General features: G+C 33.0%; 2 protein-coding genes across 2 annotated transcripts; one reads left to right on the top strand and one right to left on the bottom strand.

Moving 5' to 3' along the window:
• The first annotated feature begins 2,683 nt into the window (after window positions 1-2,683).
• On the top strand, window positions 2,684-7,480 carry LOC133184994 (uncharacterized). The gene is made up of 6 exons (XM_061320059.1): window positions 2,684-2,696; window positions 4,388-4,420; window positions 4,897-5,214; window positions 5,513-5,629; window positions 6,323-6,431; window positions 7,103-7,480. The coding sequence occupies exons 1-6, from the start codon at window positions 2,684-2,686 to the stop codon at window positions 7,389-7,391; spliced, it is 879 nt and encodes a 292-aa protein (XP_061176043.1). The 3' UTR covers window positions 7,392-7,480.
• Window positions 7,481-9,456: 1,976 nt separating this feature from the next.
• LOC133185367 (beta-1,4-galactosyltransferase 4-like) lies at window positions 9,457-18,189 on the bottom strand. Its single transcript, XM_061320530.1, has 6 exons — window positions 17,929-18,189; window positions 12,137-12,561; window positions 11,814-12,001; window positions 10,458-10,580; window positions 9,984-10,079; window positions 9,457-9,828 (listed from the first exon to the last, which is right to left on the bottom strand). The coding sequence occupies exons 1-6, from the start codon at window positions 18,140-18,142 to the stop codon at window positions 9,699-9,701; spliced, it is 1,176 nt and encodes a 391-aa protein (XP_061176514.1). The 5' UTR covers window positions 18,143-18,189; the 3' UTR covers window positions 9,457-9,698.
• Window positions 18,190-27,705: the final 9,516 nt, after the last annotated feature.

Raw genomic sequence — 27,705 nt, 5'->3', positions numbered from 1 at the left:
AGGCAGTTTATTTCTTTTCGGGGGGGGGGGGGGGAGGGGGTTGGTTTCTTGTTTTTTTGTTTGCTTGTCAATTTTATGGGACCCCCCCCCCCACACACACACTTTAAAAGCACGGGCCTGTCAAAAACATAATAATGGCCCTTCAAAAGGCGTAATAACGCCTTTTTGAAAGGCGTATTAATGTCTTTTGGAAAGGCGTAATAACGCCTTTTTTCGCGTTATAACACCTTTTGGAAAGGCAGAATTACGCCTTTATTTGCGTTATTACGCCTTTTTCCGCGTTATAACGCCTTTTCAAAAGGCGTTATTACGCCTTTTTTCGCGTTATAACGCCTTTTAAAAAGGCGGTATAACGCCTTTTAAATTTTTTTTTACCGTAGTTTGATCCTAATAGGCTTTCGTAGAAAATGTTGGATCATAAAATAATATCCTTTTCAAATTTAATCATTTATTCATGTAAACAGACGACAATGCTTGGCCGTAAATCCCGTTTAAAACTTGCGAGAACTTTATTTTTGCGTGATTAAGCTTGTTGCAGAACTGTAGCGTTGTGGTTTTATATTTTAGTCTTTGACCATCAAAGACTTAAATATAAAACCATAACGCTACAGTTCTGCAGCTATGATTAAGCGAGACATTCTTGTGTATAATTACAGGGACTTAGCATCGTTTTGAAAGGGGGGGGGGGGCAGCCAGGGGAAAAAAAAATCAACTTATCTGAAAAAAAAATTGACAAGCAAAAAGAGAGAAAATTGAAAATTACCCGAACTCGAAAATCCTATTTCGTGGGGAGGAGGGGGGGGGGGGGGAGGGTGTGTTCCAACTTCTTTCAGTATCAAATTTTATTCATACACTACTACAAAACCCTTATTTGACTATTTTACAACAAAAAGTGGGCAAAGGGGGGGGGGGGGGGGGCAACCGGCCTTTCAATTAACATTTCAAATAGTAAAAAGGTCTTTGGAAAAAAGTGGGGGAGGGGGGGGGCGGCCCCTCCATGTTGCTAAGTGTCTGAATTATATTACATGCATTAAGCCATGATTAGTCATATTGATGTCGGAGCATCCTCAGGTACTGTAGATTCAAGTTTGTTCAAATCATCATTCAAAGGTGGGGCAACAATGGGGGGGGGGGGGATCACAGTTTTACATAGGAAATTATAGCTTAAAAATCTTCTCAAGAAGAGCAAACCCATGATAAGTCATATCGATATGGAAGCAGTGCAAATTTAAAGAAGAAGGTATAATGGTTTTAGCTTTATTGTGCCCTAAAAATTTAATGTTTTCAAAAAGTTTTGAAACTGGCTTAAATATTAGTTGAGTATATGACTGTAATAAATCAGGAAAGAATATAGCATGATGGAGTACCATTCTGGATATATGACGTCATTAATTTGATGTATTTCTCTATTTTAAACAGAAAAAGCCTCAAAATGACCCACTTCAAGGGTTATTTCCCTTAAGAAAATAGTGTCCACAGCCGTTGCCCACGTTAATTTTTACATATGTTTTGTAAATTTCTTTGAAAAATCACATATCTCAAAATCTTTGTGGGCGATGCCAGTGGACAATATTATCTGAAAGAAAATTCCATTGAAAATTGATGTCCTCTGCAACTTTTATGAAAATACGGGAAAATGCACAAGTTTATGACGTCAGAATTAACATTTGGAAGGTAATGTGAGAAAAAAGATTTGTATGATCTTTCTGCATGGAATTTCAATAATTCAAAAAGTATGAGTTTTAATTTTTTACATCACTTTTATTTTTAAGAAAAACACAGGGCAAGATTTTTATTGAAACCGTACCTTGTTCTTTGTTCAACCCCCCTCCTAGGGGGCTAGGATGGGGCCAGAATATGGGGTTTCAGAGTTGAACATAGGGATATATAGGGGAAAAAATCTTATAAAATCTTCTCACGAACAGCAAAGCTATGATTAGTCATATCAATATATAAGTATCTTCAGGTAGTGTAGATTCAAGTTTGTTCAAATCACAACCCCCAGGGGTTGGATGGGACATCATCTTTAAAAACCCTTCTCAAGAACAACAAAGCCATGATTAGTCATATGAATATGGAAACATCCTCAGATATTGTAGTTTCAAGTTTGTACAAATTATGACACCTGGGGGTAGGATGGGGTCACAACAGGGTCGCAACAGGGATAAAAGTATAACATGTACATAGGAATATATATAAGAAAAAAAATCTGCTGATAAAGAACAGCAGGATCATACTACCTCAGGTGAGCGTTGTGGCACATGAGCCTCTTGTTATTTTAGTTTGCAGAGAAACTATGATGGATAAGCTCTTGAAATGTTTTCTAGGAGAAAAAGGGGTGCATGTCTCTTATAAGGACATGAACTTAATACCCTCCTCTAGATAGCACTAAGACACCCAGATTTTTATTTATTATTTTATTAATTCATATCTTCCAAGCTTTATGGAAATAAAAATCTACCTTTGGATAAAATCAGATAGTGATTCAAATTTGAAAAGGAGGGATGGATAATGTAAAATTTTAAGAGATTTTTAGAATGTGTATTTATGTGTGAGGGTGTGTGTATGTGTTAAAAAGAGAAATCGCCTGTAAAACGAACTGAAAATTAAAAGTTTTATTCGGACAGTTCCCATTATTGTTAATGGGAGCCCTGCCGCGGACAATTTCTATTGCTTTTTACGGATGGAGGAACCAGGTAATTACCTGCTCACCCTACTGTGATATATTAACCTCAACAGAAAGAGAGAATAAATCCAGAAACCAACTTCCTTGTTGACAAAAGACATTTAAAATGGAGAGCGTGAGAGATTTATTCCTAGCACTATTAGTTTTTTGGTCTATCAAGTTTTGTAATGGAGGTATGTGTTTCCAAATTATTATTTCTTTTTAGAAATGTAAATACAAAAAAGAGTAAATTTTCATTTGGAAGAATCAGTTTTTTGGTAGGAGTTGATATATAAAGATTTAGGTGTTGTATTGCACATCTCCTATGTTTGGATCAAAGGGATGGGTCCTGATCTGAGGTGGGGCAAGAGTAAAGAAAGGTAAGCTTTTCAAGCTTTAAGAATTAATTTTTCTTTTGGTGGAAGACGGACTTGACATATAAAGGTTTTGCACATTTTTTATGTTTGAATCAAAGGGATGGGTCCTGAGGTGGTGCAATAGTAAAGAATGGTAAGATTTTCAAGCTTTAAGGATTTAAAAAAAAATCTTTTCAAGTATAATGAAAATTTACTACTACATACGATTATGTACTTGGGGAAGGATATACTCTTCAAGAGAGCTTGTACAATTTAACGAATACACGAAAAACTTTAATCACTTATTTTCTTGTGGTTTAATGTTTGTGCTTTGAGGAAAAATATTGGTTCGCAGGGATTTGATTTTAAGTTTGTTTAAGAATTGTAATTCTGTGTTTTTAAAATTTTGTCATTTCATGGAGGATATGAATTTGCGGGTCTCTAAATTTATACCCCCCCCCCAAAAAAAAAGAATATTAAATCCCACGAAAATAATTGATTTTGCAGTAAGTAAAATACAAATAAAAATGCCAATCCACTGCACTTAGATGACGTTTAGAGAAACTGATGAAATAATGTCCCTTCAATCGTTCTTTTGTGTTTCATTATTTTTATGATCTAATGATAAATATTTAAAGAAAAAAGGATGCAATACACAGAAAGAAATTCATTACATTACAATACTCATGATGAAATTATTTTGCATTGTATAAGTGAGAATAGACCTTAGATCTCAGCAAAAAACAAATAGCGGATAATATATTTACTCTTAAAATTGTCGATAGATACGAATGGCGATTTTTTTAAAATAATGACTAAAAACAAAAAAAAAAAAAACAAAAAACAAAAAACAAAAACAAAAAAAAAAAAAACAAAAAAAAAAAAAAAAAAAAAAAAAAAAAAAAAAAATATTGCTTACATTCCTCCAAGAGTTTATTCTTACATCGAAATGCTAAACATTCAGTTGTTTTAGAAACGTTGCTACATTGTATCTTTTGTTTAAGATTTTGTCAATACTTACATCCAACAGAACGAAATACTGAATACTACTATTAATAAAGCCATGTTCTGCATGTAAATATACACTATTTAAGAAAGAAATATATGCAATCGGCGCGAAAATATAATGAGAAATTCCTGTATTTTCACCAAAGGTACCTGTGCGTGTTTCCAGATTTATTATTCTAGTATAGGGTTTTTAAAAATATTTGAACAAAAAATTGAGTGAAAATTGAGAAACTTCCCTCTTCCCGATTTTTTATTTTGTGGATCAATTTGTACTCTCCCCATTACATGCAATATTGATCTAACGACTCATTGAGGATTTTTTAAAATTACATGTAATAAACTCTTTTTTCTGTTTCAGTTAATTCATTGTGTGATACAGAGGCTATTGAAAGTAAGTTTGTTTGATCTCAATATATCATTGAGTATGTACATGTAGAAAGAAAAAAATCTCCTCAAGGGATTGTCGCCTAATAATGATCGTCTGTGCGTTTGTCGGTGTATCTATTGCGCCCCAGTCCGAATGTTTGAACATTAGACATGTTTGTGACAATTGTAGGAAATCATCTAAATTTTAGGTCATATCCCAAAATACAAGGCTTTTGTGAAGTGATATTTTAAATTCCATCAGGACTAAGAGATTGGAAATTTGAATAAGATGTTGTTCAATACCTAAATCTGTTTCATGATCTTGACTCAAAGTTTTCAAGTCAATGTTACAGTGTCTGATATCTTGAAATCGTGTCTGTAATAGATTACAAATGAATCTAAAATTCAGAGGATTTAACGTGTTCATCAAATTTCTTTATATTTAACTCAAATATATACTTTGAACCTTTAACAAGTTTTTAACATTTTTATCATTAAAAGGTTTATCCATGTGTTCACAAGGGCTAGTGAGGGGAAGCTTCCTTCTCATCAACGTCAAATCTTACACTCAAGCCATGTCATGCAACTGCACATTTAGGATAGAACAGGATGGATTCATTACAATAGCAATTAGTCGTGTACCAGAAATGGAAGATTGTACAAGTCAGGTTGTTCTGAATTACCAGACCAGAAAATTGATTCAGTGTTCTAAAACGCCCACACGCTTTATTAGCGCTGAAAATGGTTCAATGGGCACAATATCCTTCAGCTCTTTGTTGAACAGCCATGGCAATACGAAGTACTCGTTCCAGTTTTGTGGTGATATTTTAGAATATATATAATTTGAAAATAGATGTATTAATTTTATATGTAATTTTACAGACCTAAAAACTTTTTTATTTACAGTTACAAAGTTAGCAAAAACAGTTCCTGAAAATGTTAATATATTTTGTATTGTTTAATTTGAAAAAGAACACGAATGTTTCATCTTTGTAACTGGTTCTACAGACGATGACCCACTAATTTTATTGGATGAATAGTTTATCTCCTTCTTGTCATGAAATGTTTGCTTTTGATTCTGAATATAATGCCTCTTGTTTTTGCAAATATCTTTAAGGTGCCAAAATTTACTTTATCTGTTACGACGGTGAAGAGATTAAAGAAACAAAGGCATCTTCCACCACAGACAAACAAAGCTCATTGATATCCACGACTCAAACAAGCAAAGAAGCCCGTAAGTATGTAGATGTTTACGTAAGCTGTGAATTAAGGTTAACATGTAGTTTTTGAAAGAATATACTTCAAAGAAATAAATGCTGTATTTTGTATTTTAGCTTCTTTTTTATAAATTTAATATCATGGTACAATTAAACGAGCAAAATACCGAGATATCCGTGTTCGAGATTTCGAAGTGTAGCTGTAGTAGAATCAAGCAAGCATGGATGTCTGCATAGTTTGTTTTTCGTCCACTAAGCTAGCTCGAGCCTTGTTGTCCTTGTTGGCGAATAAATTTAATAAACTTTTTTTAAATGAATCTAAAGTGAGTTTAAGGGCATAATGTATACAATTCAGTTTTATTCAGGAGCATAATGGAAAGGTAGATCGATATCTGATACAAAATCTACTTGTCAAAATCATGAATAATAAACAGGAGGGGGTTGAACGGAAAAGAGTCTGTTAAAGAGCCCAAATATTTCTTTGCTTTTCTACATCGACAATTGAAAAAAGTGCATATTGTATATTTAATATGTGATTGTATTTGAAATGTTTTTTTTTTTTAATAAATAAGCAAAGGAAATATATTGTCTACTTATTGTAAACTGCAGTGTTATAATTATTAGTCACTTATACTTTGATGCTTTTTGTCTAGTTGCGATAAACAATAAATATGACTTATATTTTATAACTTCAATCCCTATTATTTCAGACGGCGGAGATGCTACCAAACCTTGGGTTATTGCAGCAGCTGCCCTTGTTCCTGTAGTTCTTATTGCTATAATTATCTCAACAGTCATTTGTAGAATAAGGACAAGAAGGTAAATGACAATAAAAGCTGATAGCTGCCTGTTAGTGAGTCTCATCAAGGAAATGAGACACTAGTAATAGTTTCCATTTTAAAATCATACTGTATGTCAAAATTCGTTAAGCTCAACAAAAATTCATCCACTTCATGCACATATAACGGCAAATATATACGTACAGCTGTATATTTACATCTACTGAATATTTTTTCTAATTATTTATTATGAAAACCGATTGACATTATCAATCCATTAATAATGAAGTATTTAGAGTTTCTTTAAATCCATCTTTTTAAAAGATCAATGAAATGTACAGACCAATTGTACAATATTTTATGTACTTTCACCTACTCTCTACGAAAAATTTAAATATATTAATGAGGGGATTAATGTGCAATCATTGCGGAAAAAATCCCTTTCATGTGGGTTTTGTATTTTTCCTTAAATATGCAACTGTCACCCCCGTATTAACGAACATTTTATTGTGTTGCATTTTATTGTTTAAATAAAAAGGAAAAACTAGTGTTCCTCAATACCGATTCACTTTGAACCAGTATGACGGGAATAAGTCTAAAAAATAACATTTATTTCAAGAGAGAACTAAGTGTCTGATCCAATTTGTGAAAAAAAAAACAAATCATCAGCTTAAAATGTGACAGTGATACTACATTTTTTTTAATTTTCAGACCCAAGTCTGAAAAATCAACCATTTTAAGTACGCATTTGCCAACAATTGACAAACTTATTGAAGAATCGACAAAATCACAAGAAGGCAGCAGAAAGTCCAACAATTCAAATCAAGAGCCCATTTACAATACTATAGAGGATGAAGATGGATATCTTAAATACCCGTCAATAATTCGAAGTGGGAGTATGAGATACTCCAGAAACCCACTACCACTTGAAAACAAACAAGAAACATCAGAGGAAGAATGGGACAATGTAAACAATGGTTATTTAGAAGTGTTTCACTGAAACAATTTGTTTGATCGTACATTGAATTCAAAGTGTATACATATATCTAAAATTAAACGAACCTAGGTACATTTACTATAAATCAATTATCTCTGCTTTATTTTATTATTTTTTTTTTTTGGTCATCAATAACAAGCATTGATTACAAACTTACACCGTTTTGTTAAAACCGACTACTGCCTCTCAGTTGATTAGATTCGCGAAGATACGTTTCGTGTAGGATAATCTCTAAACCGAGACATGCTACTGACAAGTAAGTGGATGCTACAAGGGTATCAACCTGATTCTATGATCACTAATACGACTAGTTTGCAAATACAATCTATCATAAGGTCGAAAGTTGACTGACGTTCTTAATCCAAATTGTAGACCATTACTTTCGTACAGGATCGTCTACGGAAAACTCCATTTACCGATGAAGAAAAAGAGCTCACAGTGGGTATTGCCGGTCGACTGGGATGCTTACACCTCCATAGCACCTGATCTCTTCTTTGATTTTTCAGAGGTCTTTGTTTGCTCTGCTCTCAGTATGTGAGGTTTAATTGGACTTAAACATGATTACCGGGAGATGGTTATCTTTATATTTAATTGTGAAGAAATTGGCTGGAAAAAATACACGACCTATTTCAAAGTTACTGTATCAGTTTATTCATTTCTGGAAAAAAAATTACAGCCAGTATTGATATACATCTGAACATTCTAATCTTTGTTCGTGGTCATGTATGCCAGAATTGGTTGACAACATGGCTTTGTCTTCAAAATAAGATAACCCTGACCTTTATACATCATAAAATGCAAGTACAAATTAACATTAAACCAACATGGAGATACAATGTTTGTTTGTTTGTTTGTTTGTTTGTATGTTGTTTAAGTTCCTCTCGAGAATTTTTCACTCATATGGAGACGCCACCACTTGCCAGTGGAGAGCTGCAAACTTTGTCCTATACTCGGCACTTACGGCCATTGAGTAGTGAGGGATCTTTTTCGTGCCAGCACCTACTGCGACACGAGACCTCGGTTTATACGGTCTCATCCGAAGGACCGGTCTCCACGTCCCACAGTGGGATTTGAACCCGCGACGTAAGGATTAACTCCTTACTTTGCGACTCTAGAGCAGACGCTCTAACCACTGCGCCGCGCGGGCGACTGGAGATACAATGAAATATGGATATAACGAACAGTAATCGAGTTCAAAAGTCCATTAAACATTACAAAGTAAGAGCAGAGCAAACACGGACCTCCAAAAACATCAGAGGTGGGATCAGGTGCCATGGAGGAGTAAGCAACCCTTGCCGACCGGTTATTGCTGAACAAGTAAGGGAAGTAGACGAGTAAGGGAAGTAGACGATTGAAAAGTTAGTCATCACGTTTATCATAAAGTTTTGTTGTTAGATTACCATTAACGTCTTTTTCTAGTAAAATATTCAAATATGAAACAGATGTGTTAGACTATGTGGTATCTTTTACTTCAAGCCCACTGGGATATATCGTGTCGACATCTGAATGGAAATAACTATTGTTAATTGACAATACGTCGTCGATATATCTAAATGTCGAGTTGAAGGCCACAGCAAGAGTTTTTTTTTTCTCATGTAAACAATTTTGAATAAATCCTGCTTCATATGAATACAAAAAAGGTCTGCTAATAAATACGTTGATTTGTAGTATAACTCTTTGCATTGAGAACCCACAGACCAAGTTCCTATTTCAAGAATATTGCCATATTTTCACAATAATTATAGCATTTACACTTTGAAACTTTCTAACTATTCACTGCGGGTGTGGTCAGTGGCAGGGGATGCTCACTCCTCCATGGCACCCGATCCCACCTCTGTTTTTGGAGATTCGTGTTTGCTTTGCTTCTGACTTGTATTGTTTTAATGGACTTTGTCCTTAAATAATGTTCGTTATCTCCATATTTCATCTACAGCATGGCCATAAAAAGTCCAAAATACAGTGAATTATTTGAAATTTTCAATTTCAAGGACATTAACATTCTTGAAAATGGGCCATTCAGCAGAAACTAGAAATTGATAGGTAAGTCATCAAAATAGGAAGACATACCAAAGGTCAGCTTATTATATTCAAGAATGGCAAAAAGGAAAGTATGGAAAAACTACGATGGAATGACCGAATGACAAAATGATAGACGGAAAGGGGTAATGCTGTATATCCTAGTAATTCAGTGGCGACTGGCATAAAAAATAGAAATAAAACAAATAATCTCATCATGTGTCATTTGGCTCCAAACCGCCAGAAGAGTTGTGCAAATACATGTAATGCAGATTTTATGTAATAAAGAAGTATTCATTGTTTTCCAACATCAACTTCTATCTTGGTATAGTACGCATACACCTCGACGGATACAATTTTATAAGGCACACTATTCACTCCATCTTTACGCATTCTACGCCTGGAAGTCCGCAACATTGCTACTCTAAAACAAAATTAAACGACTTTAGAATTAGATGTGTATTGTTTAATGTTCAAATGTGCGAAGAATGCTGTATAGTACGGTTAAAATTATAAACAGTCCATCTATCCTGTAATTATGGCTAATATCAAAAGATATAAAAAACAATAATATACAACCTTTTATTCCAGGGCTTTCTCTTTGCATGGGTTAACATTTTATAACGGGCAACAGTCGCTGGTGGACGCGTTATTCTAAGTCCAGAATATGTAATTCTAAAATACATCCATAGAAATATTTTGTATGATGTTGATCTAAAGAAGAAATTCAACAAAATAGAACCAACATTCTACCATGTGTACATGTAGAATACAATTTCACAGAACGCTAACGTTATTGAGGATGTAAAGAAATTTTATTTCTGCCGAATTATCCCTAATTTCCTTTCATGAATTCTTTGAATGGATCATCATAGAGTTTCGTGCATTCGATCTGACTAAAATTCTCAATTTTCTTGAATATACATTACTAATAATAACTAATAAATGATAAAAGATAACTAATATTATTAAAATTTGTGTTTTTTAAGATAGAATTAATGTATAATGAAAATGGCAACATTCTAGCTTTTATATTTAATAATGCGTTCTCACCTCAGTGCCATATCATCATCCTCGCCTCCCCAGCCCCAAAACGCATTCGAATATCCATTGACGCGACGGAATTGATCTGGTCTAAACCCTAACACCCCACCTACCAAAAAGGAGTACATAAGTCTGAAAATGAACAAAATAAGACAGATCGATTTTAAACATTAAATAGAAAATATCAAGAAATGTAGGGTATTTCAATGTACGAAATGATAATACTGTATGAAAAGAAGTAAAGTGTCTTCCTAGTCGTATAAAATGTGATAAACTGTCAACAATCTAGGGGATGTTCTCATTAAAATTGAAACAGCAACATGATGGTGGTATTGTATCATTTTAAGGAAATTTCTAGTTTAATGTCCCTATACAACTTGTTCATAAAGAAACTACAAACTTTTGTCGCCTTTGGTGTGAGCAAAAAAGAGAGTCCATTTTAATATTATCAAGATGATTTCCCAGAGGAACACCTCTCTGACTAGAATGACTACATGGTCAGCCAATATTGGCCAACTATCCATTAATGAATAAGAGTTGGTATAAAAAGAAGCGACAATGAAGATAATTCTCCAGAATGTTAATGGCTGACGCGGCATTTTCGTCCCTTGATGGGATTCAGATTTCCGTGTCAATTTATTTCGATTTCAGAAATATTGTGATGAAAAAAACCTTACGCAGCCTCTCATTCTAGGGATTTTGATTTATTTTTGGTTAATTAAACTTACATCGTCTCTAATTTTTAAAGATATTTTTGAAAAAAGTAAGTCTTGGAAAAGGATTGCTTTGCTTAATGTGTAAAACATAAAACTCAGATCAATCAATCACTCGATTAATATAACAGCATATATTAACCATTTGATTCCAGCACATAAAAATGTCTAACATGACTTAGAAATCTCCCGACTCCTTAAACATACATGATAGGAGGAATATGAACGTCAATTATTACATTTTATCCCATGTTTACCTCTTTATCCCGTGGATATGACTCATTGGATAATTTTTTCATAATCCACAGTTGTGACGTCACAATGGTTTTTGCGTTAGCGCGATGAGGTAAAGTAAAGTGGAGTCCTATATAAAACAGTGTAAAACATTGGTTGTGAAGTATTAAACATGGGATAAAAAGAATCTCCCATGATTTGTAGTTGGATATGACTTTTATCCAACTCGTTGTGTGTTTTTATCCCCTCGCCAAGGCTCGGGGATAAAAAACACACAACTCGTTGGATAAAAATCATATCCAACTACAAATCATGGGAGATCCTATATGTCTTTCATGAAAAAAAAAAATCTTTAAATTTATTTCAGATATCAATCATCTATAGGGAAACATCAAAGCTTTTGAAGAACATTCCCTACTTGTAACTCATTTTATCAATAGCCACCGATAGATGGCGTGGATGGTCTCCACAATCGTAAAGATTCCCATCATGTTCCGGAATAAGATCGACGTCATGAAATATAACGCAATCAAAATTGTACGTCTTCATTGCCTCCAGGAAACCAGCATTCATTATCCTTCCTTTATTAAATGTACCGTTTCCTGTCTGATAAAAACAAAATAGTGCAGTAAAGATACAATTTTATAAAGTGTCAGCTACACATATTTAGTGTAGAGATTCTATATATGTTACAAACATTCGTTTGCTTTCTGTTTTTTCCCCGAGACCAAATCTTTTTACCTGTTCTATGACAAAAAATCTGAACTCTGTTAATTGCGACATTAGCATCGGTATAAGGTTCTTCAGGAGAATACACAGATGCTCATCACGATCTCTGAATGGTATAATGATGGCTATATGTCGTACAGGAATACAGTGTGGGGGCTTCCATTGTCCCCCAAAACGAAGGACAGTTCTTTGAAACTGTTGAAGTGTTGGATTGTTATTATAATGACACTCTTTTAAAGTGGTATTTGATGTTACGATATGATTTGTGTAATTGACAGAGGAAGCTCTTATAGACTTTGCACATTTGACTTGTGCACAGACTGACTTATTACACAGCATTAAGTTACACATTTCCATTGATTTATCCTCAAACTGTGAAGCTTTTTTGTTGCATTCTGCTAATATACAAGGTTTGATGTCCAATTTCCGCTTCCCCTCTGTAATGAAGCAAAGAAAGGATACTCAATTATAATAAGCAATAGTGTTTACTTGCAAAAAGAATGATAAACTATTTTCCAAATATTTCAATTTGCTACAAAAACTATATTTAGTCTCTTTTTTGTGTTTCAAAGAAGATGAAAAAAGAAATTAAGGAGTCCTGCAATTTTACTTTAGCAGAGAAATTTCGTAGGGGAAGATAATAGATTATCATAATCAAAATGTAAGAAATGATTCAAGTATCTTATAGTTATGATTTCCAGGGAAACCATTACTGCAACCTTTTTGACACAAAAAATCATCTCTGAACAATGAGGAAATATCAATAAATTTTAAAAGCTCAGACAAGAGGAAATCCCCTCAAGTGCGATAATACTCCTAATGATTTTTCGCCTCAAACAATTAAAACTGTTAAAATGTTTATAGTTTTCATTTAAATTATGCATGCGATTCATTCCAATTTAACTAAGAATTTAGTGCAGCAGTTGAAATTTTGTTATTATGAATAAAATCCAATTAGGTTCCAGTACCAAGGCATGTCCATTTAAATGCATAATAAAACTTACAATTTATAAGGGGTAATTAAACTAAAAATTATCATATTTAGCATTCTCTCTTTAATATGTTTATTGTTTCAATAAATATGAAGAACACGCTGATAATTTGGATAAATTTTTTTTGATTGTAATGAAAGAAGTGTTAGACGAAGTATCGGTTAGTACTTTTGGTACATCTGACCAAAAACATAAACAATTCTACATTTTCTTCCAAAAATTGAACAAGTATTCCTAGCAATCAATACTAAAGTCAGACTAGAGGAAAATCAAGCAAGCGATATAAGTTGAAACCAGGATATCATTACATTTCATAATGGAAATGAGATGTCAAAAACAAATTACAACCGACTTTTGGGGGAAACTGAATCCTTATGAAAAGATATGCATCAAGAAAATTTGATTAGAATCCCGTTACTAGAACAGGCATCTATTGATTGCTATATCATCTGCTTAGAACCACAGTTATTTGTCATCAGTCGTGACCATATGCTGAAGGAAGTAGGCTGAAACGGGGAAAAAAGCTGAATCTATGTTCAGATATTGACAAAAATTCAATTATAAGAAAATTTAAGGAAAAGAAGAATATTTATTCGGAAATAAAAGATTATAATTATCGAGCACGCTTCTCCATTTATGAGCTATCTCCGTGAAGTAATACATAAGAGTGATACAGAGAATAACGATTCTAAATGGATTGTCTAGTTTGACAAAGGAGAGAGGCAGAAGGTCGGTAGAGATCAGAAAGTTCCCAAATGTACTGAGATCTAATGATTGTCTTTTCTGAAACTCTAACGTTCGTGTATGAAAAAATATGAAAACAATGTCTTTAATTGAGTTACATTTACGAAGGATACATTATTTTGGAGAGCAATATACTTTGAATAGTCTGTAAATATGAGTATTTCCTTGACATTAACTTTTTGTAAATTAAGTCTACATGTAACACTCAAACTAATCTTAATCAATAAATTAGGTTCTTATTATATTTGTTTCTTTACAAATACCCATTTGAGAGAAAGCAAGAAGTTCTTGTATCAGATGTATATAAATTCATTTCTAAGTTTCATCATGGTCACAGGCCTGTAAAGAAGTTAGCTCGAATTTATCAAATTTCGTAAATTCATAGAAATTAACATGCTGAAATTCGGATATCTTGAGTCATGTATGATATGGACAATCAGACTAATACCTCATACTTTTCTTAATCCTAAAATGACTTGCTCTTTACAACTTTGTATTTGCAAATATTTTCATTTGCTGTGTTTTTCTAGTAAGCCAAAGGTGAAATTGATTTGAACACCATTTACATGTATACTCACGCGTAGAAATATGCATGGAGAAACTCGCGCTAAAGTGACGTCCCAATGAGCTACAGAGACGTTAATAAAAAGTTAACGATATAGGACAGCGAATAAATCAAACATTGAGTATATGTTTGGTGTTTAAAAGGACTTATCGCATGTTTCTAAATTATTTGAAATTAAAAGCGTAAAACGTTCCTTATGACCACAGTTTATAAATTTTGTGTTTTTTTCTGCGGATAAACCGCGGTAATTAACCAATTATTGACTCAAATGAAAACCGCTGAATTAAAAATCTAAGTTAATTAGATAGCGATCACGTGACCCTGTGACGTCAAAGGCGACAATGGCTGATCAGCTCTTCGCGTAAATCTTACTAAAATGTACGCGATACAACCTGAATTTTCTGCGTTATGGACGACCAAATCACTGATTTTATCGATATGAAATTTAATGTCCAACCTTATAGTTTAGAAATGTCAGCAAGAAATAATCTAAAAAATACGTTAACATTGTAAAAATAACAGCGACGATAGCGAGGGGGACGCGGCGAATACGAAGAAACTCGCCATCACAATACAATTTGATTTGTCATTTTATCACATGTATTAACTTATTTGATTCACAAATTTAATATTACATAATTCTGTTATTCTTCCTTTTTTAACATAATTTTAATTTATGCAAGTATACTTTCATATGTTTTGTAAAGAATGGCGGTGTTGAAAAATAATTTTCCGATCACGAAACATTGCCGTAATCAGACCTACATATTCTAAATGTGTGGAATAAAAAAACGAAAATATCTCAAAATTCTTATACCTTAGAACTAGTTAATGTTTCTATAGTAATTGAAAATCACGTTAGGAATTAATTTTTTCAGCATTTTTTCATAATTAACCTGCATTTGTCGTTGATAACTTCGTAAATAGTATGCAACTTCTCATCTCTCTATCACTGAATTGTCGCCTATGACGTCAGAGCAGTATTTCGCCGATATCCGACTGAAATATGCATATTGCCGTATTTGAATTTCAACTCTCAATACCTCTTAAAATATGCTTTCAACAACGTTTATTGTATTCAGAATTTTAATAAACAAGGTTTTAGATAATATTTTTCATAAAATTAAGATTTTTGAAAAATCATGCGATAAGTTCTTTAAGCATGTAAAATGTAAATATAAGGAATGTTTTTAAGTTTAGTGTGAATTATTGGTGTATAAATCACACAGACTTGCACGTAGGCATATCTCTCATGAAGCGCTAGCGCGCTTCATGAAATATGCCTACGTGACAAGTCTGTGTGATTTACACACCAATACCTCACACAAAACTTAAAAACATTCCTTAAATACCGGTAAATACAGAGTTATAAAATGTAGATGACATATCAGAGGTTTCTGGAACTATGTAGAGAATTAAACAAATGTAATGCATCGATATCCTTGCAATAATTAAAAAAATCCTTTCTTTTGAAATCCGAGAAAATTTAAGGAGAACCCATGGGTTAAAGATCAAAGAATTAAAAGGATATCACATAAAAGTTCAGGTTAAAAAGACAATGATTGGTTAACAACACTGCAATATGCTTTACAATAAAGGATATGCGAAATAAACTGATAACGTTAGTTGAATTTTGTGACAATCTATTCAAGTTTCTGACTGGACATTAAAGAGTTTGAAATGACCAGAAATGAAACCAAATACATGTAACACTTGATTCATTTATTTCTTTCAAGGCACTGGGCAAAAACAAAAAGAGTCCAGATTAACAATAGAATACAAAATGTATGTAGCAATGCAATTAACTAGATGCTATCATATTAGTAGATAAAAGTGGAAAAAGAAGAAAAGTGATCCCTAATGATTTGTAAGAGATGGGTAGCAATACCGCCTTGACAAATTTTAAAATTTTTAGTTTGACGATACTGAGATACCTAGGGGATTTCTGTAAATGCACGATGAAATAAAGTACATGAGGTCATGAACATATCTGAATAAAAAGCAATAAAGTTTATTGCTTAAATTATTCATACCTGATGATTGGTAAAAGTGATAACACTATTAATGAAGCACATAGGAGTGTTTCATTGAAACGATTTCTTTGACCGTACATTGAACTAAAAGTGTATACATACATTTACACTAAAATGCACCTAAGAGTTTACAATTTGGATTACCTATCCTTTCTTCATATTCTTGTCATCGATAAGAAGCACTGATTACAAACTTACCTCTAATTTTTTAATAAAAGTGATGACTTTAACTTTTTTTCAATTGTCAACTTCTCATTTTTAAGTATAATATGCCATTATCACCTACATTTATACCGGTATATGTACATATGGTATTGATATATCGAAGGTGATTTAATTCGCAAACACAAATTCCGTATACAATAATTTCTAAACCGAGACATGCTACTGACAAGAAAGTGGATGCTACAAGGGTATCAACAATCTTGTTTCAAGTCAACACTTTACAGATTCTATGGTCAATAAGGGATGCCTACACCTCTAAGACACCTGATCTCACCTTTGACTTCTCAGGGGTTTCATTGTAAAGAAAATGACTGAAAATTCAAAGAACCTATTTCTTCAAAGTAACTTTATCAGTTTAAGTTTGTTCAATTTTGAACTTGTTTTGTTATTTACAAATAACTGTGAATACATGTATTTGGCATCTGATACAGAATTATTGATTGATTTCTTGATAAAGATGTGTTAAAGTAAAGTTCAGGAGTAGAAAGAAAAAAATAATAAATTAAAAAGAAATATATCTGATTACAAAGCAATAAAGTTTATTGATTAAATCATTCATACTTGTTGATGGGGGAAATCGATAACACCATGATTGAAGCACTTAGGAACTAAGGCTCTCTTTCACTAAAAGGATCTAGAGTTGTTACTGTCTTTTACTTGATTATTTTTTTTAAATAAATGAACAATTGAATATCAATCTCAGAAACAGAAAACTTTCTATTTTAAGACATACCATGCATGTTTCAAAAGAGTATTATGTAATATTGCTTCCCTCTATAAACAAGTTATTTTTCGATAGATTACATCAACATGTCAAATAGATATTAACGCATGCAGCACAAATATACATGTATCAGAATGCGATATAGCTATGTTGAAATGCAACATAAATATGTTAACATTTATGCTGCCTTCACACCAAACACATCAATGTTTTAAATATATGAATTGTAGTTATTAACATTATTTTACATGTCAAAGTTAAAGTATCAATCGTTAAGAGTTGTTAATAGAATTCTACAGAATGACAAACTTTCCCACAAAAATTATTCTTCATTTCCAAGAATGTCACTAAATTTATGAAGAATTTATACCTTTATCCCGTGTAACTAAAGTATACATCTAGAAAACCAAAAACGGGCTTCTGATCTGGGAAACATTGTGTCATTGATAATGTAATCATACATTCACAGACGCTAGAAATTGGACAGGAAGGAAATGTTAATAAAAGAAATCATAACTTACCTAGATGTGGTGGACTCTGTGGACAAAAATGCAGACTCTTCTCTACTTTAACAACAATTTCAGACACATGTGCAAGAGCCAATTTATCTTCATCATCACTTGGAAATCCATTAAATACGATTGAACTATTCAAAACTGATGGAAAGTTCTTTAGAGTATTTTCTGCTATCCCACACATATTGAACATTGCATATAAAACAACAATTCCGGCCATCGCCAGGAACAGGTAAATTCTAATTGCTCTTATTATATTGAATTTTATAAAGAGCATCATCCTATTTAAGAATACGAACACACACCGGTCAACGCGTATCCTATATTGCTAATCAGTCGCTTCTAGAGCCTTTATTATTGCAGTCTGTCTGCCTTGTATTGTGTGAAGAGCTTGCGTATGAAATCAATTCTGAATATTTTTACAGCAGTGACCCTTTCATAAATGCTTGGTTGGCAATAAGTTTTTAAAATTAAGACAGCCGTAAATAGACAGATAAGTTTATTATTAAAATTTATTTGAACAGTTTATATTTTTTCAAGTGTTCTGTTGCTACTTATAGCTATTTACCTACATAATTTTTAAAATAAAAATTATATACTTTTTGAGAACAATTTGCGTAATAAATCCATGAACGGTTTAACGTACAGTATAATGCTCCGTGTCTGATCGAGAAATGAATATAAATTACTTTTTTTCCTTAGCTTATGTTGTGGCGAATTCATGAAATAACCTATCACAGTTAAGCTAAAGAAAATGTGTTTATTTTTCAAGGAGTTACGTATAAACCTTGATCCATAAAAGAAGGAAAAATAGCAAATATGACAAACCGCATTCGAAAAAAAAATTCCTGCGCTGAGTATAAGAAATTAAAATAAATATTGAAATAACAGCAAAATTATTTGTATGTATTAGAATCGCTGAATTAATGCAACCTTTCTTTCCTGTCATTTTGCGAGACTTGATTTAGCTTCGAGCCACATTGCTCACATAAGATACCTTGGTACTTCTGTTCTGAAGAAGATTTTTCCCACTATATTTTCATGAAATTTTTTTACCACATATTGTGAATCTACCCTATAAACAAGAGATTTAAATTCAACTTATCCTGTGTGCACATTATGGGGATGCTATATATCAATATAAATAACTTTATATTTGCAGCTATGGAGATAAGTTTTTTTTTAATTCTTTAAAGCTTTCTGCATAAATTTATGTACAACTTGGTCCCCGATTTAAGCACACCTTAAAATCTCATGACAGTGTCCATACTCTGAACAAATTTAAAATCCACGTGACCTGGAAATGTAATAGTGAAACTCTGTTTAATAAAAAAAATGCATTGTATTTTAATTACCCATATTAGCTCCTACTAGCCCTAGAAGTCGTATTTTTAAACAACTATGAATCTGCACAATTTTGGTTATCTGCATATTAAAATGAGTAAATGTTTGATGCTGTCTTTGAAGAGATAATTTTTGAAGATATATGCCTATATATGTCATTTGGATATATGATTCTTTATATTCCTTTATCCCTCAAACGTCGAAATTTTTACCCAAAGAGAATAACTGATTTTACAGTATTTAAACAAATGTTGAATTTTACTATCTAGTTTGATTGCATATGGAAATGACCAGTTATTTTTGAGAATATTTTTAAAACTGCTTATTGCATGAAAATATTACAAGGATATTTTTAGAATCCTTCTGTGGCCAAACAATAACTCAGGGGATGAATTGAACAAACCTGAATCCTGATCTCTTGCATCTTTAATTTACATATCTAATCATCAAGGGCACTATTCTTCCTGAGAAGAAGGTATTTTCTATATATTCCCATGTAAAACTTTGACCCCCTATTTGTGTTATTGTGGCTCCATCCTACCCCTGCAGTGTACTCTACCTAACACTGGATGATACCGTGTCATTCAGCCAACTGAAAGGTGACTAGTTGACAGAACTCTGTCTTCAGTCACTTTTCAGTGAACTTTCAGTTACCTAGATGGCACAGTGTTCATCCAGTGCAAAGCAAGGTTATGTCATTGAGAACACTCCATGACATGATCTTATCTTGAAATACCCAAGAATGATTTTCTATAAACTGATTTTGTTACATGCAGTGATTAATTACAGTTATAGCCTAATTAATGTCTTTATAAACTTTTTCTTGTCCATTAACGATATTTCTGATTAGACTGTAGCCTCTGTCAGAAATAGTGCTAGATCATTATCAGCAGTACATTACATATTTTCTCTATCATACCCCGATCGAGGCTTTCGTGGTTCTATTCCAGACACGATTTCAGCATTGCAGTGTTCCTGCTTGAAAGAGTAGAGTTAAGATTATGGCAGTTTTAGACTATGGAAAACAAATTATTACAGTTTCAAATCTTCTAGTCCTGGCACGAATTCAAAATCTTATTACCTGAAAGCTTTGTCTTTTGAGACATAACCTTGAGTTAAGATGATAATTTACCAACTGACCGTAGAATATAACATACTAGAGTTTGAATACATTTTATCAAGGACCGTTCACGGTAGCTCAGTCGGTAGAGCGCTCGCTCCGTGATCGGGAGGTCATGAGTTCGAATCTCGGCCGCGACTGACCTAAGTCGATAAAAAATGGGCAGCAACTGTTCCTTCGCCATGCGCTCGGGACTTTGAAGTGAAAGTTGCGGGTCCTTCGGATGAGACCTTAAAAACCGAGGCCCCTTGACACGGTAAGCGTTGGCACGATAAAGATCCTTCTCTGCTCAATGGCCCTGAGTGCCGAGTTAAGGTCAAAATTTGAAGCCCTTCACTGGTATATGGTGACGTCTCTATATGAGTGAAACATTTTCGAATGGGACGTAAAACAACATAAAATCAATCAATCAATCAATCATTTTATCAAGTGTTTAAACAATAATAAATTCTGAGGAAGACGGACAAATATCGTTTGACATACCATTTTAGGAAGATCTATTGAATTCATTTTGTGTATATACTCATTGATAAATAGAGATCAAACATATTCGCCTTCAGTGGCGCCTGTATCAAATAATGTTTCTTCTGAAACAAACTAAATGTATTTTTTCCAATAAAAAGTGTTAACAGCTTCTTCTTTTACTAATAATACGTTCAGCTTTTGAATATAAAAATGTAAGAAAAAATGCAGTCTTTTCCAACAATAATACTGTCTAATATATTCTTAATACAAGGTATTCGTACTTAAAATACAAAAATAATTTACTATATATATTGCCATGTAAACATTATGTCTTCTTGCGTTCTGCCGTTTTATCCCCCAAATATTTATCATAAGATGAGAATTAGTAAAAACAAATGGGGAATCAAATAATGAGTTTTTTTTTTTTTTTTTTTTTTTTTTTTTTTTGCATATTATTCTATGCATTATATTCCATGTATTTGTTTTTCTAAAATCATATTGCTTCTTTTATTTTATTTTTTTTTTTTTTTTTAAGGTTTTTCTTCCCTCAATCCCGACTACATAAACGTATTGGCAGACCCAAAAATTTCTAAAACATAGACTTTTCAACCCCAGGACCCATGTTTTAGATTCAGAAATCAGAATTGGACGGCAATACCAGAGCTCTTATCAATGATATATGGAGACAACGAATTGTACGAGATTGTATCTGCTGACAAGGTTATTGTATCAAGTTACGAAATGATGACTTTAAATTTAAACGAGACTGTTGATATTCTTGTTTAATCTACTTGTTTGTCTATAATTTACCTCTCTCTCCTAATACCAAGGATATACCTTGTCCCTTTTTCTTGTTTATATTTTTAAAGAAAGATAAGTTTGAAAACACATATCTCCATTATATTATAAACCCTAATAGACAATAAAACTAAAACAGCAAAAGATATATTTCTCATTCGTCATTTGTTCTGTCAACAATGAGGTAATTATTGAGCAAAATATCATAAGCTATCATTGATGACGGTGAAAATAATCGACAAACAAATGCGTTTGAATGACCATTGAGAAAAACGTTTGACTTTGAGCAAACCACAAATTTTTTGAATGCCATCTACTACGTACTTGAATTCATCAATGCTAATACTTTGGAACAGTCCTTTGCGCTAAAATATGAATGTAATCTTTGGAGACCTAGTCCTCAAACAATCTGTTGGCATTCCCGTTATTGTGTCCCGTTATTAAAAGAATTTATATTTATATATATTATAATGATTTTTTTTTTATTTTCATTCCTACATTGATTCGATATATATCCCAACTGGGAAAAAAAGACATCACAGAGACTGACACAATGTTTCATATTTGTATGTTTTACTTAAGAAAGACTATGATAAACGCGATGGCTCAACTTTTCTATCGTCAACTTCCCTTATTTATGTAGCAATATACCATTATCACTTGCATATGGGGTTTATGTTTCCCGCGCAAGAGCATGTTCTATATGGGAACAATTTCTAAAACGCGTCAGGGTATTAAGAATTACTGTAGATCACTATATTTTGCGCCACCTTCCTTTTGCGAAATAGCTAACTGGTATATATTAGCGAGACAAAATTTTCGCAAGCTATGTTTTTTGTTGTATATAATCTTTAACAACACAAATATACGCAAAATAAAATTTTCGCGAACAGACAGACTCGCGTTATTACGCGCATATAAAGTTCTTGCGAATAAAAGGTGATTTACAGTAAGGTGATGATACAGCGATAGCAACAATCTCGAATCTAGGTCATAGGTCAATGTTGATTGACTTCTGTCATACACATTGTTATACCATTATTTTCACACTGAATTGTCTTCAGATTTTTCTGCTTACACGATCATGACAAGGGGCAGATGGAAGCAGTGACCGGTGGATAGGGGATACTCACCCCTCCATAGCACCTGATCCTAACTAGTTTTCTGAAGTCTGTGTTTGCTCTGTTTTTATTTTCTATTGTGTAATTTGACTTTTTTGCATGAATACTTCGTTATCTTCGTGTAATGTTCATTATGCAGCATTCAATGGAGGTACATTTATCTATCTATTTCTATCGAAGATTAACCATTTTCGTGATTTTTTTTTTTTTTTTTGAATAAAGATGCTATCTAACTAAGGTCCTATTAATACCTTCTATAATGTTTATCCAAATATACATTGCAAGGTGTAGGTTGTCAATAAAGTTGTAGCATGTCAATAATGCGATTTACTTTATATAATAAAAAAAATTTAATCAGGAAATATGCAGATTTTAGCGTATTTTAAGCTCACTTAGACTTCATATGAAACGCAAAAGGATATGTAACTAAAAATAGAAGAAACTTGTGTTTCTGTTATAAGACAATTGAAAAGTTTAGGAACTAGCATTGGACAAAAACAGGTAACTAACAAGGACATTTTTTCTTCTTTTGACGCTACTGAAAGACTTCAAACTATCTGTACATTATTACTGCATTATAAATGTAAAGGTGAGGATAATGAACAGCAACCAATCTCAGAAATACAGAAGAAAAAAATGAATGATGAAAATGGCAAAAACACGGACTCCTGGAAACACTAGTGTTGGAATCAGTAGGAGGAGTTAGCATCATCTGTCGACCGTTCAAACCGCCTTGATCCCTATATATTAATCAAGTACATGTAAATGAAATACTTCGTAGTCAAATTTAGTATAAAGCAATGACCTAACAAAAGGTATGAAACGATGAAGCGACCCAACGATGGCTGTATTTGCAAACAAGATCATTTTAACGCCTGAAGAATTTGCGAAAAGCTGACTTCAAAAGGGTGGTTGAAATCCTTGTCACCAATATAATGTGGCACAACGTGACATCATATTAGAAGCGTGTTATTATCATTATGACGTCATCACAGCCAATCAAATATTTGATCAAAACCAAGAAAATAATCACAACAGGAGTGATGAAACATATAGCAGTAATGGGAGAAGATCTCGAGGAGTTACATGTAGCAACTTCTTATATTGAGATAAACGTATCTAGCAGAATTTCAGAATTTCCAAAAAAAAAAAAAAAAAAAAAATCTAACAAACAAGTAACAAACTTGAAATTCTTTGCAGCATTGTTAAAAATTTATTTTTGACCTTTTGACCTTAAAATCAGAGGAGGTATTTTTTTAGATCATAGGAAGTTTTAGAAAAATTTCCTTGCAGAAGCTCAAAGGTTTTTTGAGATATTGTCCGGAAAGTAAATTGTGAAACACAGACAGAATGACAGACAGACGGATGGACGGTCAGACGGACACATCAAAATTAATATCCCACACTTTCAGTGAAAGTGGGGGACAAAATAGATTTTGCCATGAAAAGGCTTATGAATAACTTATATGAGCAAAATCCTAAATATCGTATATCACAAGTTTAAGAGAACAATATGCAAAAAAAAAAATCGCATTAGGGACATCCTACCATCAGCTGTTTGACACATTTTCTCAATACAGTGTATATTTATTTAAGGAATGTCATAGTTTGTTGGGTATGCAAGAGTATTAACGACAGTTGGAAACATGGGATAATTTGTATAACATGCCTAAATTATCACACGTTTCCAACTGTCCTTAATGTGCCTGGATATTCCAAGAAATTAGATAGTGATTCCTTATATTTACATTTATATGTGAAAGAAACATTTAAATATATATCAAAAAATTGAAATACACGAAGCCTTCCATGTTAATTTCCTTAGTCCCAGCCCACTACATAATGAAAGTCAGGGAAATTGATAGGTATATAAGATACTTAACCTTTCACTTGTACACGTAGGAATTTTCATTCAGTTGTAAATATCGAGAAATTAATGCACTTGATCACACATGAAAGAATAAATTATGCTTTAAGATTGAGGGAGGCAATGTTGAATTTATTTGTCATTTTTGCAGCCAAATGTTGCAGGTTGTACTACGTTATAACCTTTATAACCTAAAACGATTGCTTACTTAAAACCTTAAATGTTTCCTTAGACACAATATCGCACTCGGGAAAATATAAAGAAATATATAATATAAAAAAAATCTTGTCCCACTCGTGAAATAAATTCCATATCCATCTACAAACCATCGAATTTTCTGTTTATTACATTTTCATTGATTTTCCCTTTGCCTCTGTCTTTTCTAAACACAGTGTCATAGGCTGTGACGTCATAGTTGAGCGGTTGAGATGCCATAGCTTAGCAATTCTGAGATTGAAAACATTGTAACATGGATTTTAGCAACAAATTTGGGAGGAATTGGCTGTTTTAGTCGCTATCAAGACGTTTTAGTGATGAAACAAGAATATCAACAGTCTCGTTTAAAGTCGTCATTTCGTAAGTTCTATGCTCGATACAATGACCTTGTCAGCAAATACAATCTATCATTAAGTCAAATGCTGACTGACTTTTTTCATACTATTTTTTAGGCCATTATTTACACACTGAATTGCCGACGGATTTTCCGTTATTTCCCGATCATGCATGGAGCACACGGCGGGTGTGGCCGGTCGGCAGGGGATGGCACCTGATCCCCCCTCTGAAGTTTTAGAGGTCCGTGTTTGCTCTGCTCTTACTTTGTAATGTTTAATGGACTTTTGAGCTCGAATACGGTTCGTTATCTCCACATATTTCATTACTATCTCTATCCTATGACAGACCAGAAATTATTTTTACTTACTTTGATATTCTTTCACACTGTTAAATAATATAACTTTTATTCAAAAAATAAATCACAGTATTTCACTGTTGAAAATGTCATGGCCATGGGATATATAGATTGCTATAGAAAACATAGCTACTATATACTTGTGCCCCCTCAACAAAAACGTCTGTTGACTTTTTATTTTTGGTTGTCAAGGAATTTTGGTAGTTGATAGTGCCCCCTCAACTGAAAACGTATGGCTGTGCCCCCCACCCCACCCCAAACTGAAATTGTTTCCTATGGGCCTGAATGTAATACCAATTTTTTCCCAATTGATTTATAAAGTAGAGTACGTATATGTTCTCTCAGTGCAAGATTTAATTGATGAGATATTATAATGTCTCGGCGTATAAAATATTTATTGAACATTGGTATCATGTGGCAGTTATTCCAACTCTCTGCTGCGCTCATTTATTCTGATAAAATTTATAGCTGTGTTTACATTCTAAGTATCATGCGATATAATAGCATCCTCTGCATGAAATATAGACAAACTGTAATATAATCAAGAGCAAAAACAATTGAAACAATACAAATCGAGAGCGAGCAATTACGGCCCAGGCATCTTAAAGCATCAGAGGTGGGATCAGGGCTTTAAGAGATACCAGATTTCACGGATTTCTGGATACCCCTTGACCACAAATTAAATGCTCCAATGAATATTGAAAAAATATGTTTTTTCTGAAAGATTTTTATTTTTCATCCATGAAATTACATCTGTAAAAATCCGTAGATTTTAGCAAATCCATGAAAATTGGTTTCTTTGATAACTGTGACAAATTCTTCTAAAATAGTTATCTTCCGATCCTTTTCATTGACTTGAAATAAACTTCGTACAAATAATGCATACATCAAGGTGCTTTTAAGAATTCTGTAAATTTCTACTTACAAAAATTCAAAAACTTATACATGGGAAGAAGAAAACACTTGCTTTGACCTTCAACTCGACATTCAGATATATCAACGACGTCTTATCAGTTAACAACAAGTAACAATTAGTAACTTCCATTCATATGTCGTCTCGATCATGTCGATATATCTTAGTGAACTTGAAATACAAGATACCAAAATGTCTGCCTTATCCGTTTCATATTTGGATGTTTTATTGACTTTAGACGATAAGGACCAACTAACAACTAAATTGTTGATAAATGAGACGACTCAGCTTTTCCATCGTCAACTTTTCTTATTTTTGTAGTAATATTCCGCTCTCATCTGCATATGGTGTTTATCTCCAGCTGATTCGATAGCCAAGAAAATGCTCTGAGTACGATCAATTTTTAAGCCGAGGCAGGCTACTGACAGATAAGTTAATGTTACAAGGATTTTAATCACCTCGTTTAAAGTCAGCATTTCGTAAATTCAATGGTCGTTATAATGACCTCGTTAACAAATATAATCTATCTTTGGGTCGTAATTGGGCTGAAGTGTTTCATTCCAATTGTTTCGCCTTTGTTTCATACAAATTTGACTACGGAATGTTCCGTCTACCTGGCCAATATATGTCGGGTTCACGGCGTATATGTGACCGAACAACAGGGGATGCTTATTCCTCCTAGGCACCTTATCCCATCTCTACAATTTCCAGTGTCCGTGTTTTACCATGTTCACAGGTTTGTATTGTTCGTAGGTGTTTTGAGATCGATCACTGTTATTTATCTTCACATTTTTCATTACATTCCAAAGGAAACTTTCTGCTTATCAGTATCTCAAACGAGTAGCGATAAGGATCATCATATAGAGGCAACTCTTGATTTTTGAGACATCTTTCCGTAAAAGCAAATTTTTAGTTTACCATACACTCGTGATCATGGATAATGAAAGGCAAAAGGAAATTCAAACTATCGTATTTATTCAGCAAAATGGATTACAAAAGATAAATATCAAATTCATACATTGGAAAAATACATCGTAATCAGACACATGTAGAATTTCCACTCGTTTTTCAATAATTCTATAAAAAAGCCATTCCACTGTAAGCTCTAGCACAGTATTACATTAATATAATGTTAATATCAATATTTTAGTCATCAGAGGGTGTGCCGTTTTAGTTGTCTGAAAACCAAAATTTCTGTTAATGTGAAATAATTATGTTTTTTATCTTTTGTAAATATTTAAAAAAAAA

Source organism: Saccostrea echinata, unplaced genomic scaffold (genome assembly GCF_033153115.1).
Source record: "Saccostrea echinata isolate AGI-Se365-2 ecotype Australia unplaced genomic scaffold, CSIRO_AGI_Sech_v1 ptg000012l, whole genome shotgun sequence".
In the NCBI taxonomy this organism is placed as follows: domain Eukaryota; kingdom Metazoa; phylum Mollusca; class Bivalvia; order Ostreida; family Ostreidae; genus Saccostrea; species Saccostrea echinata.
This window is presented reverse-complemented; position numbering and strand designations above follow the sequence as displayed.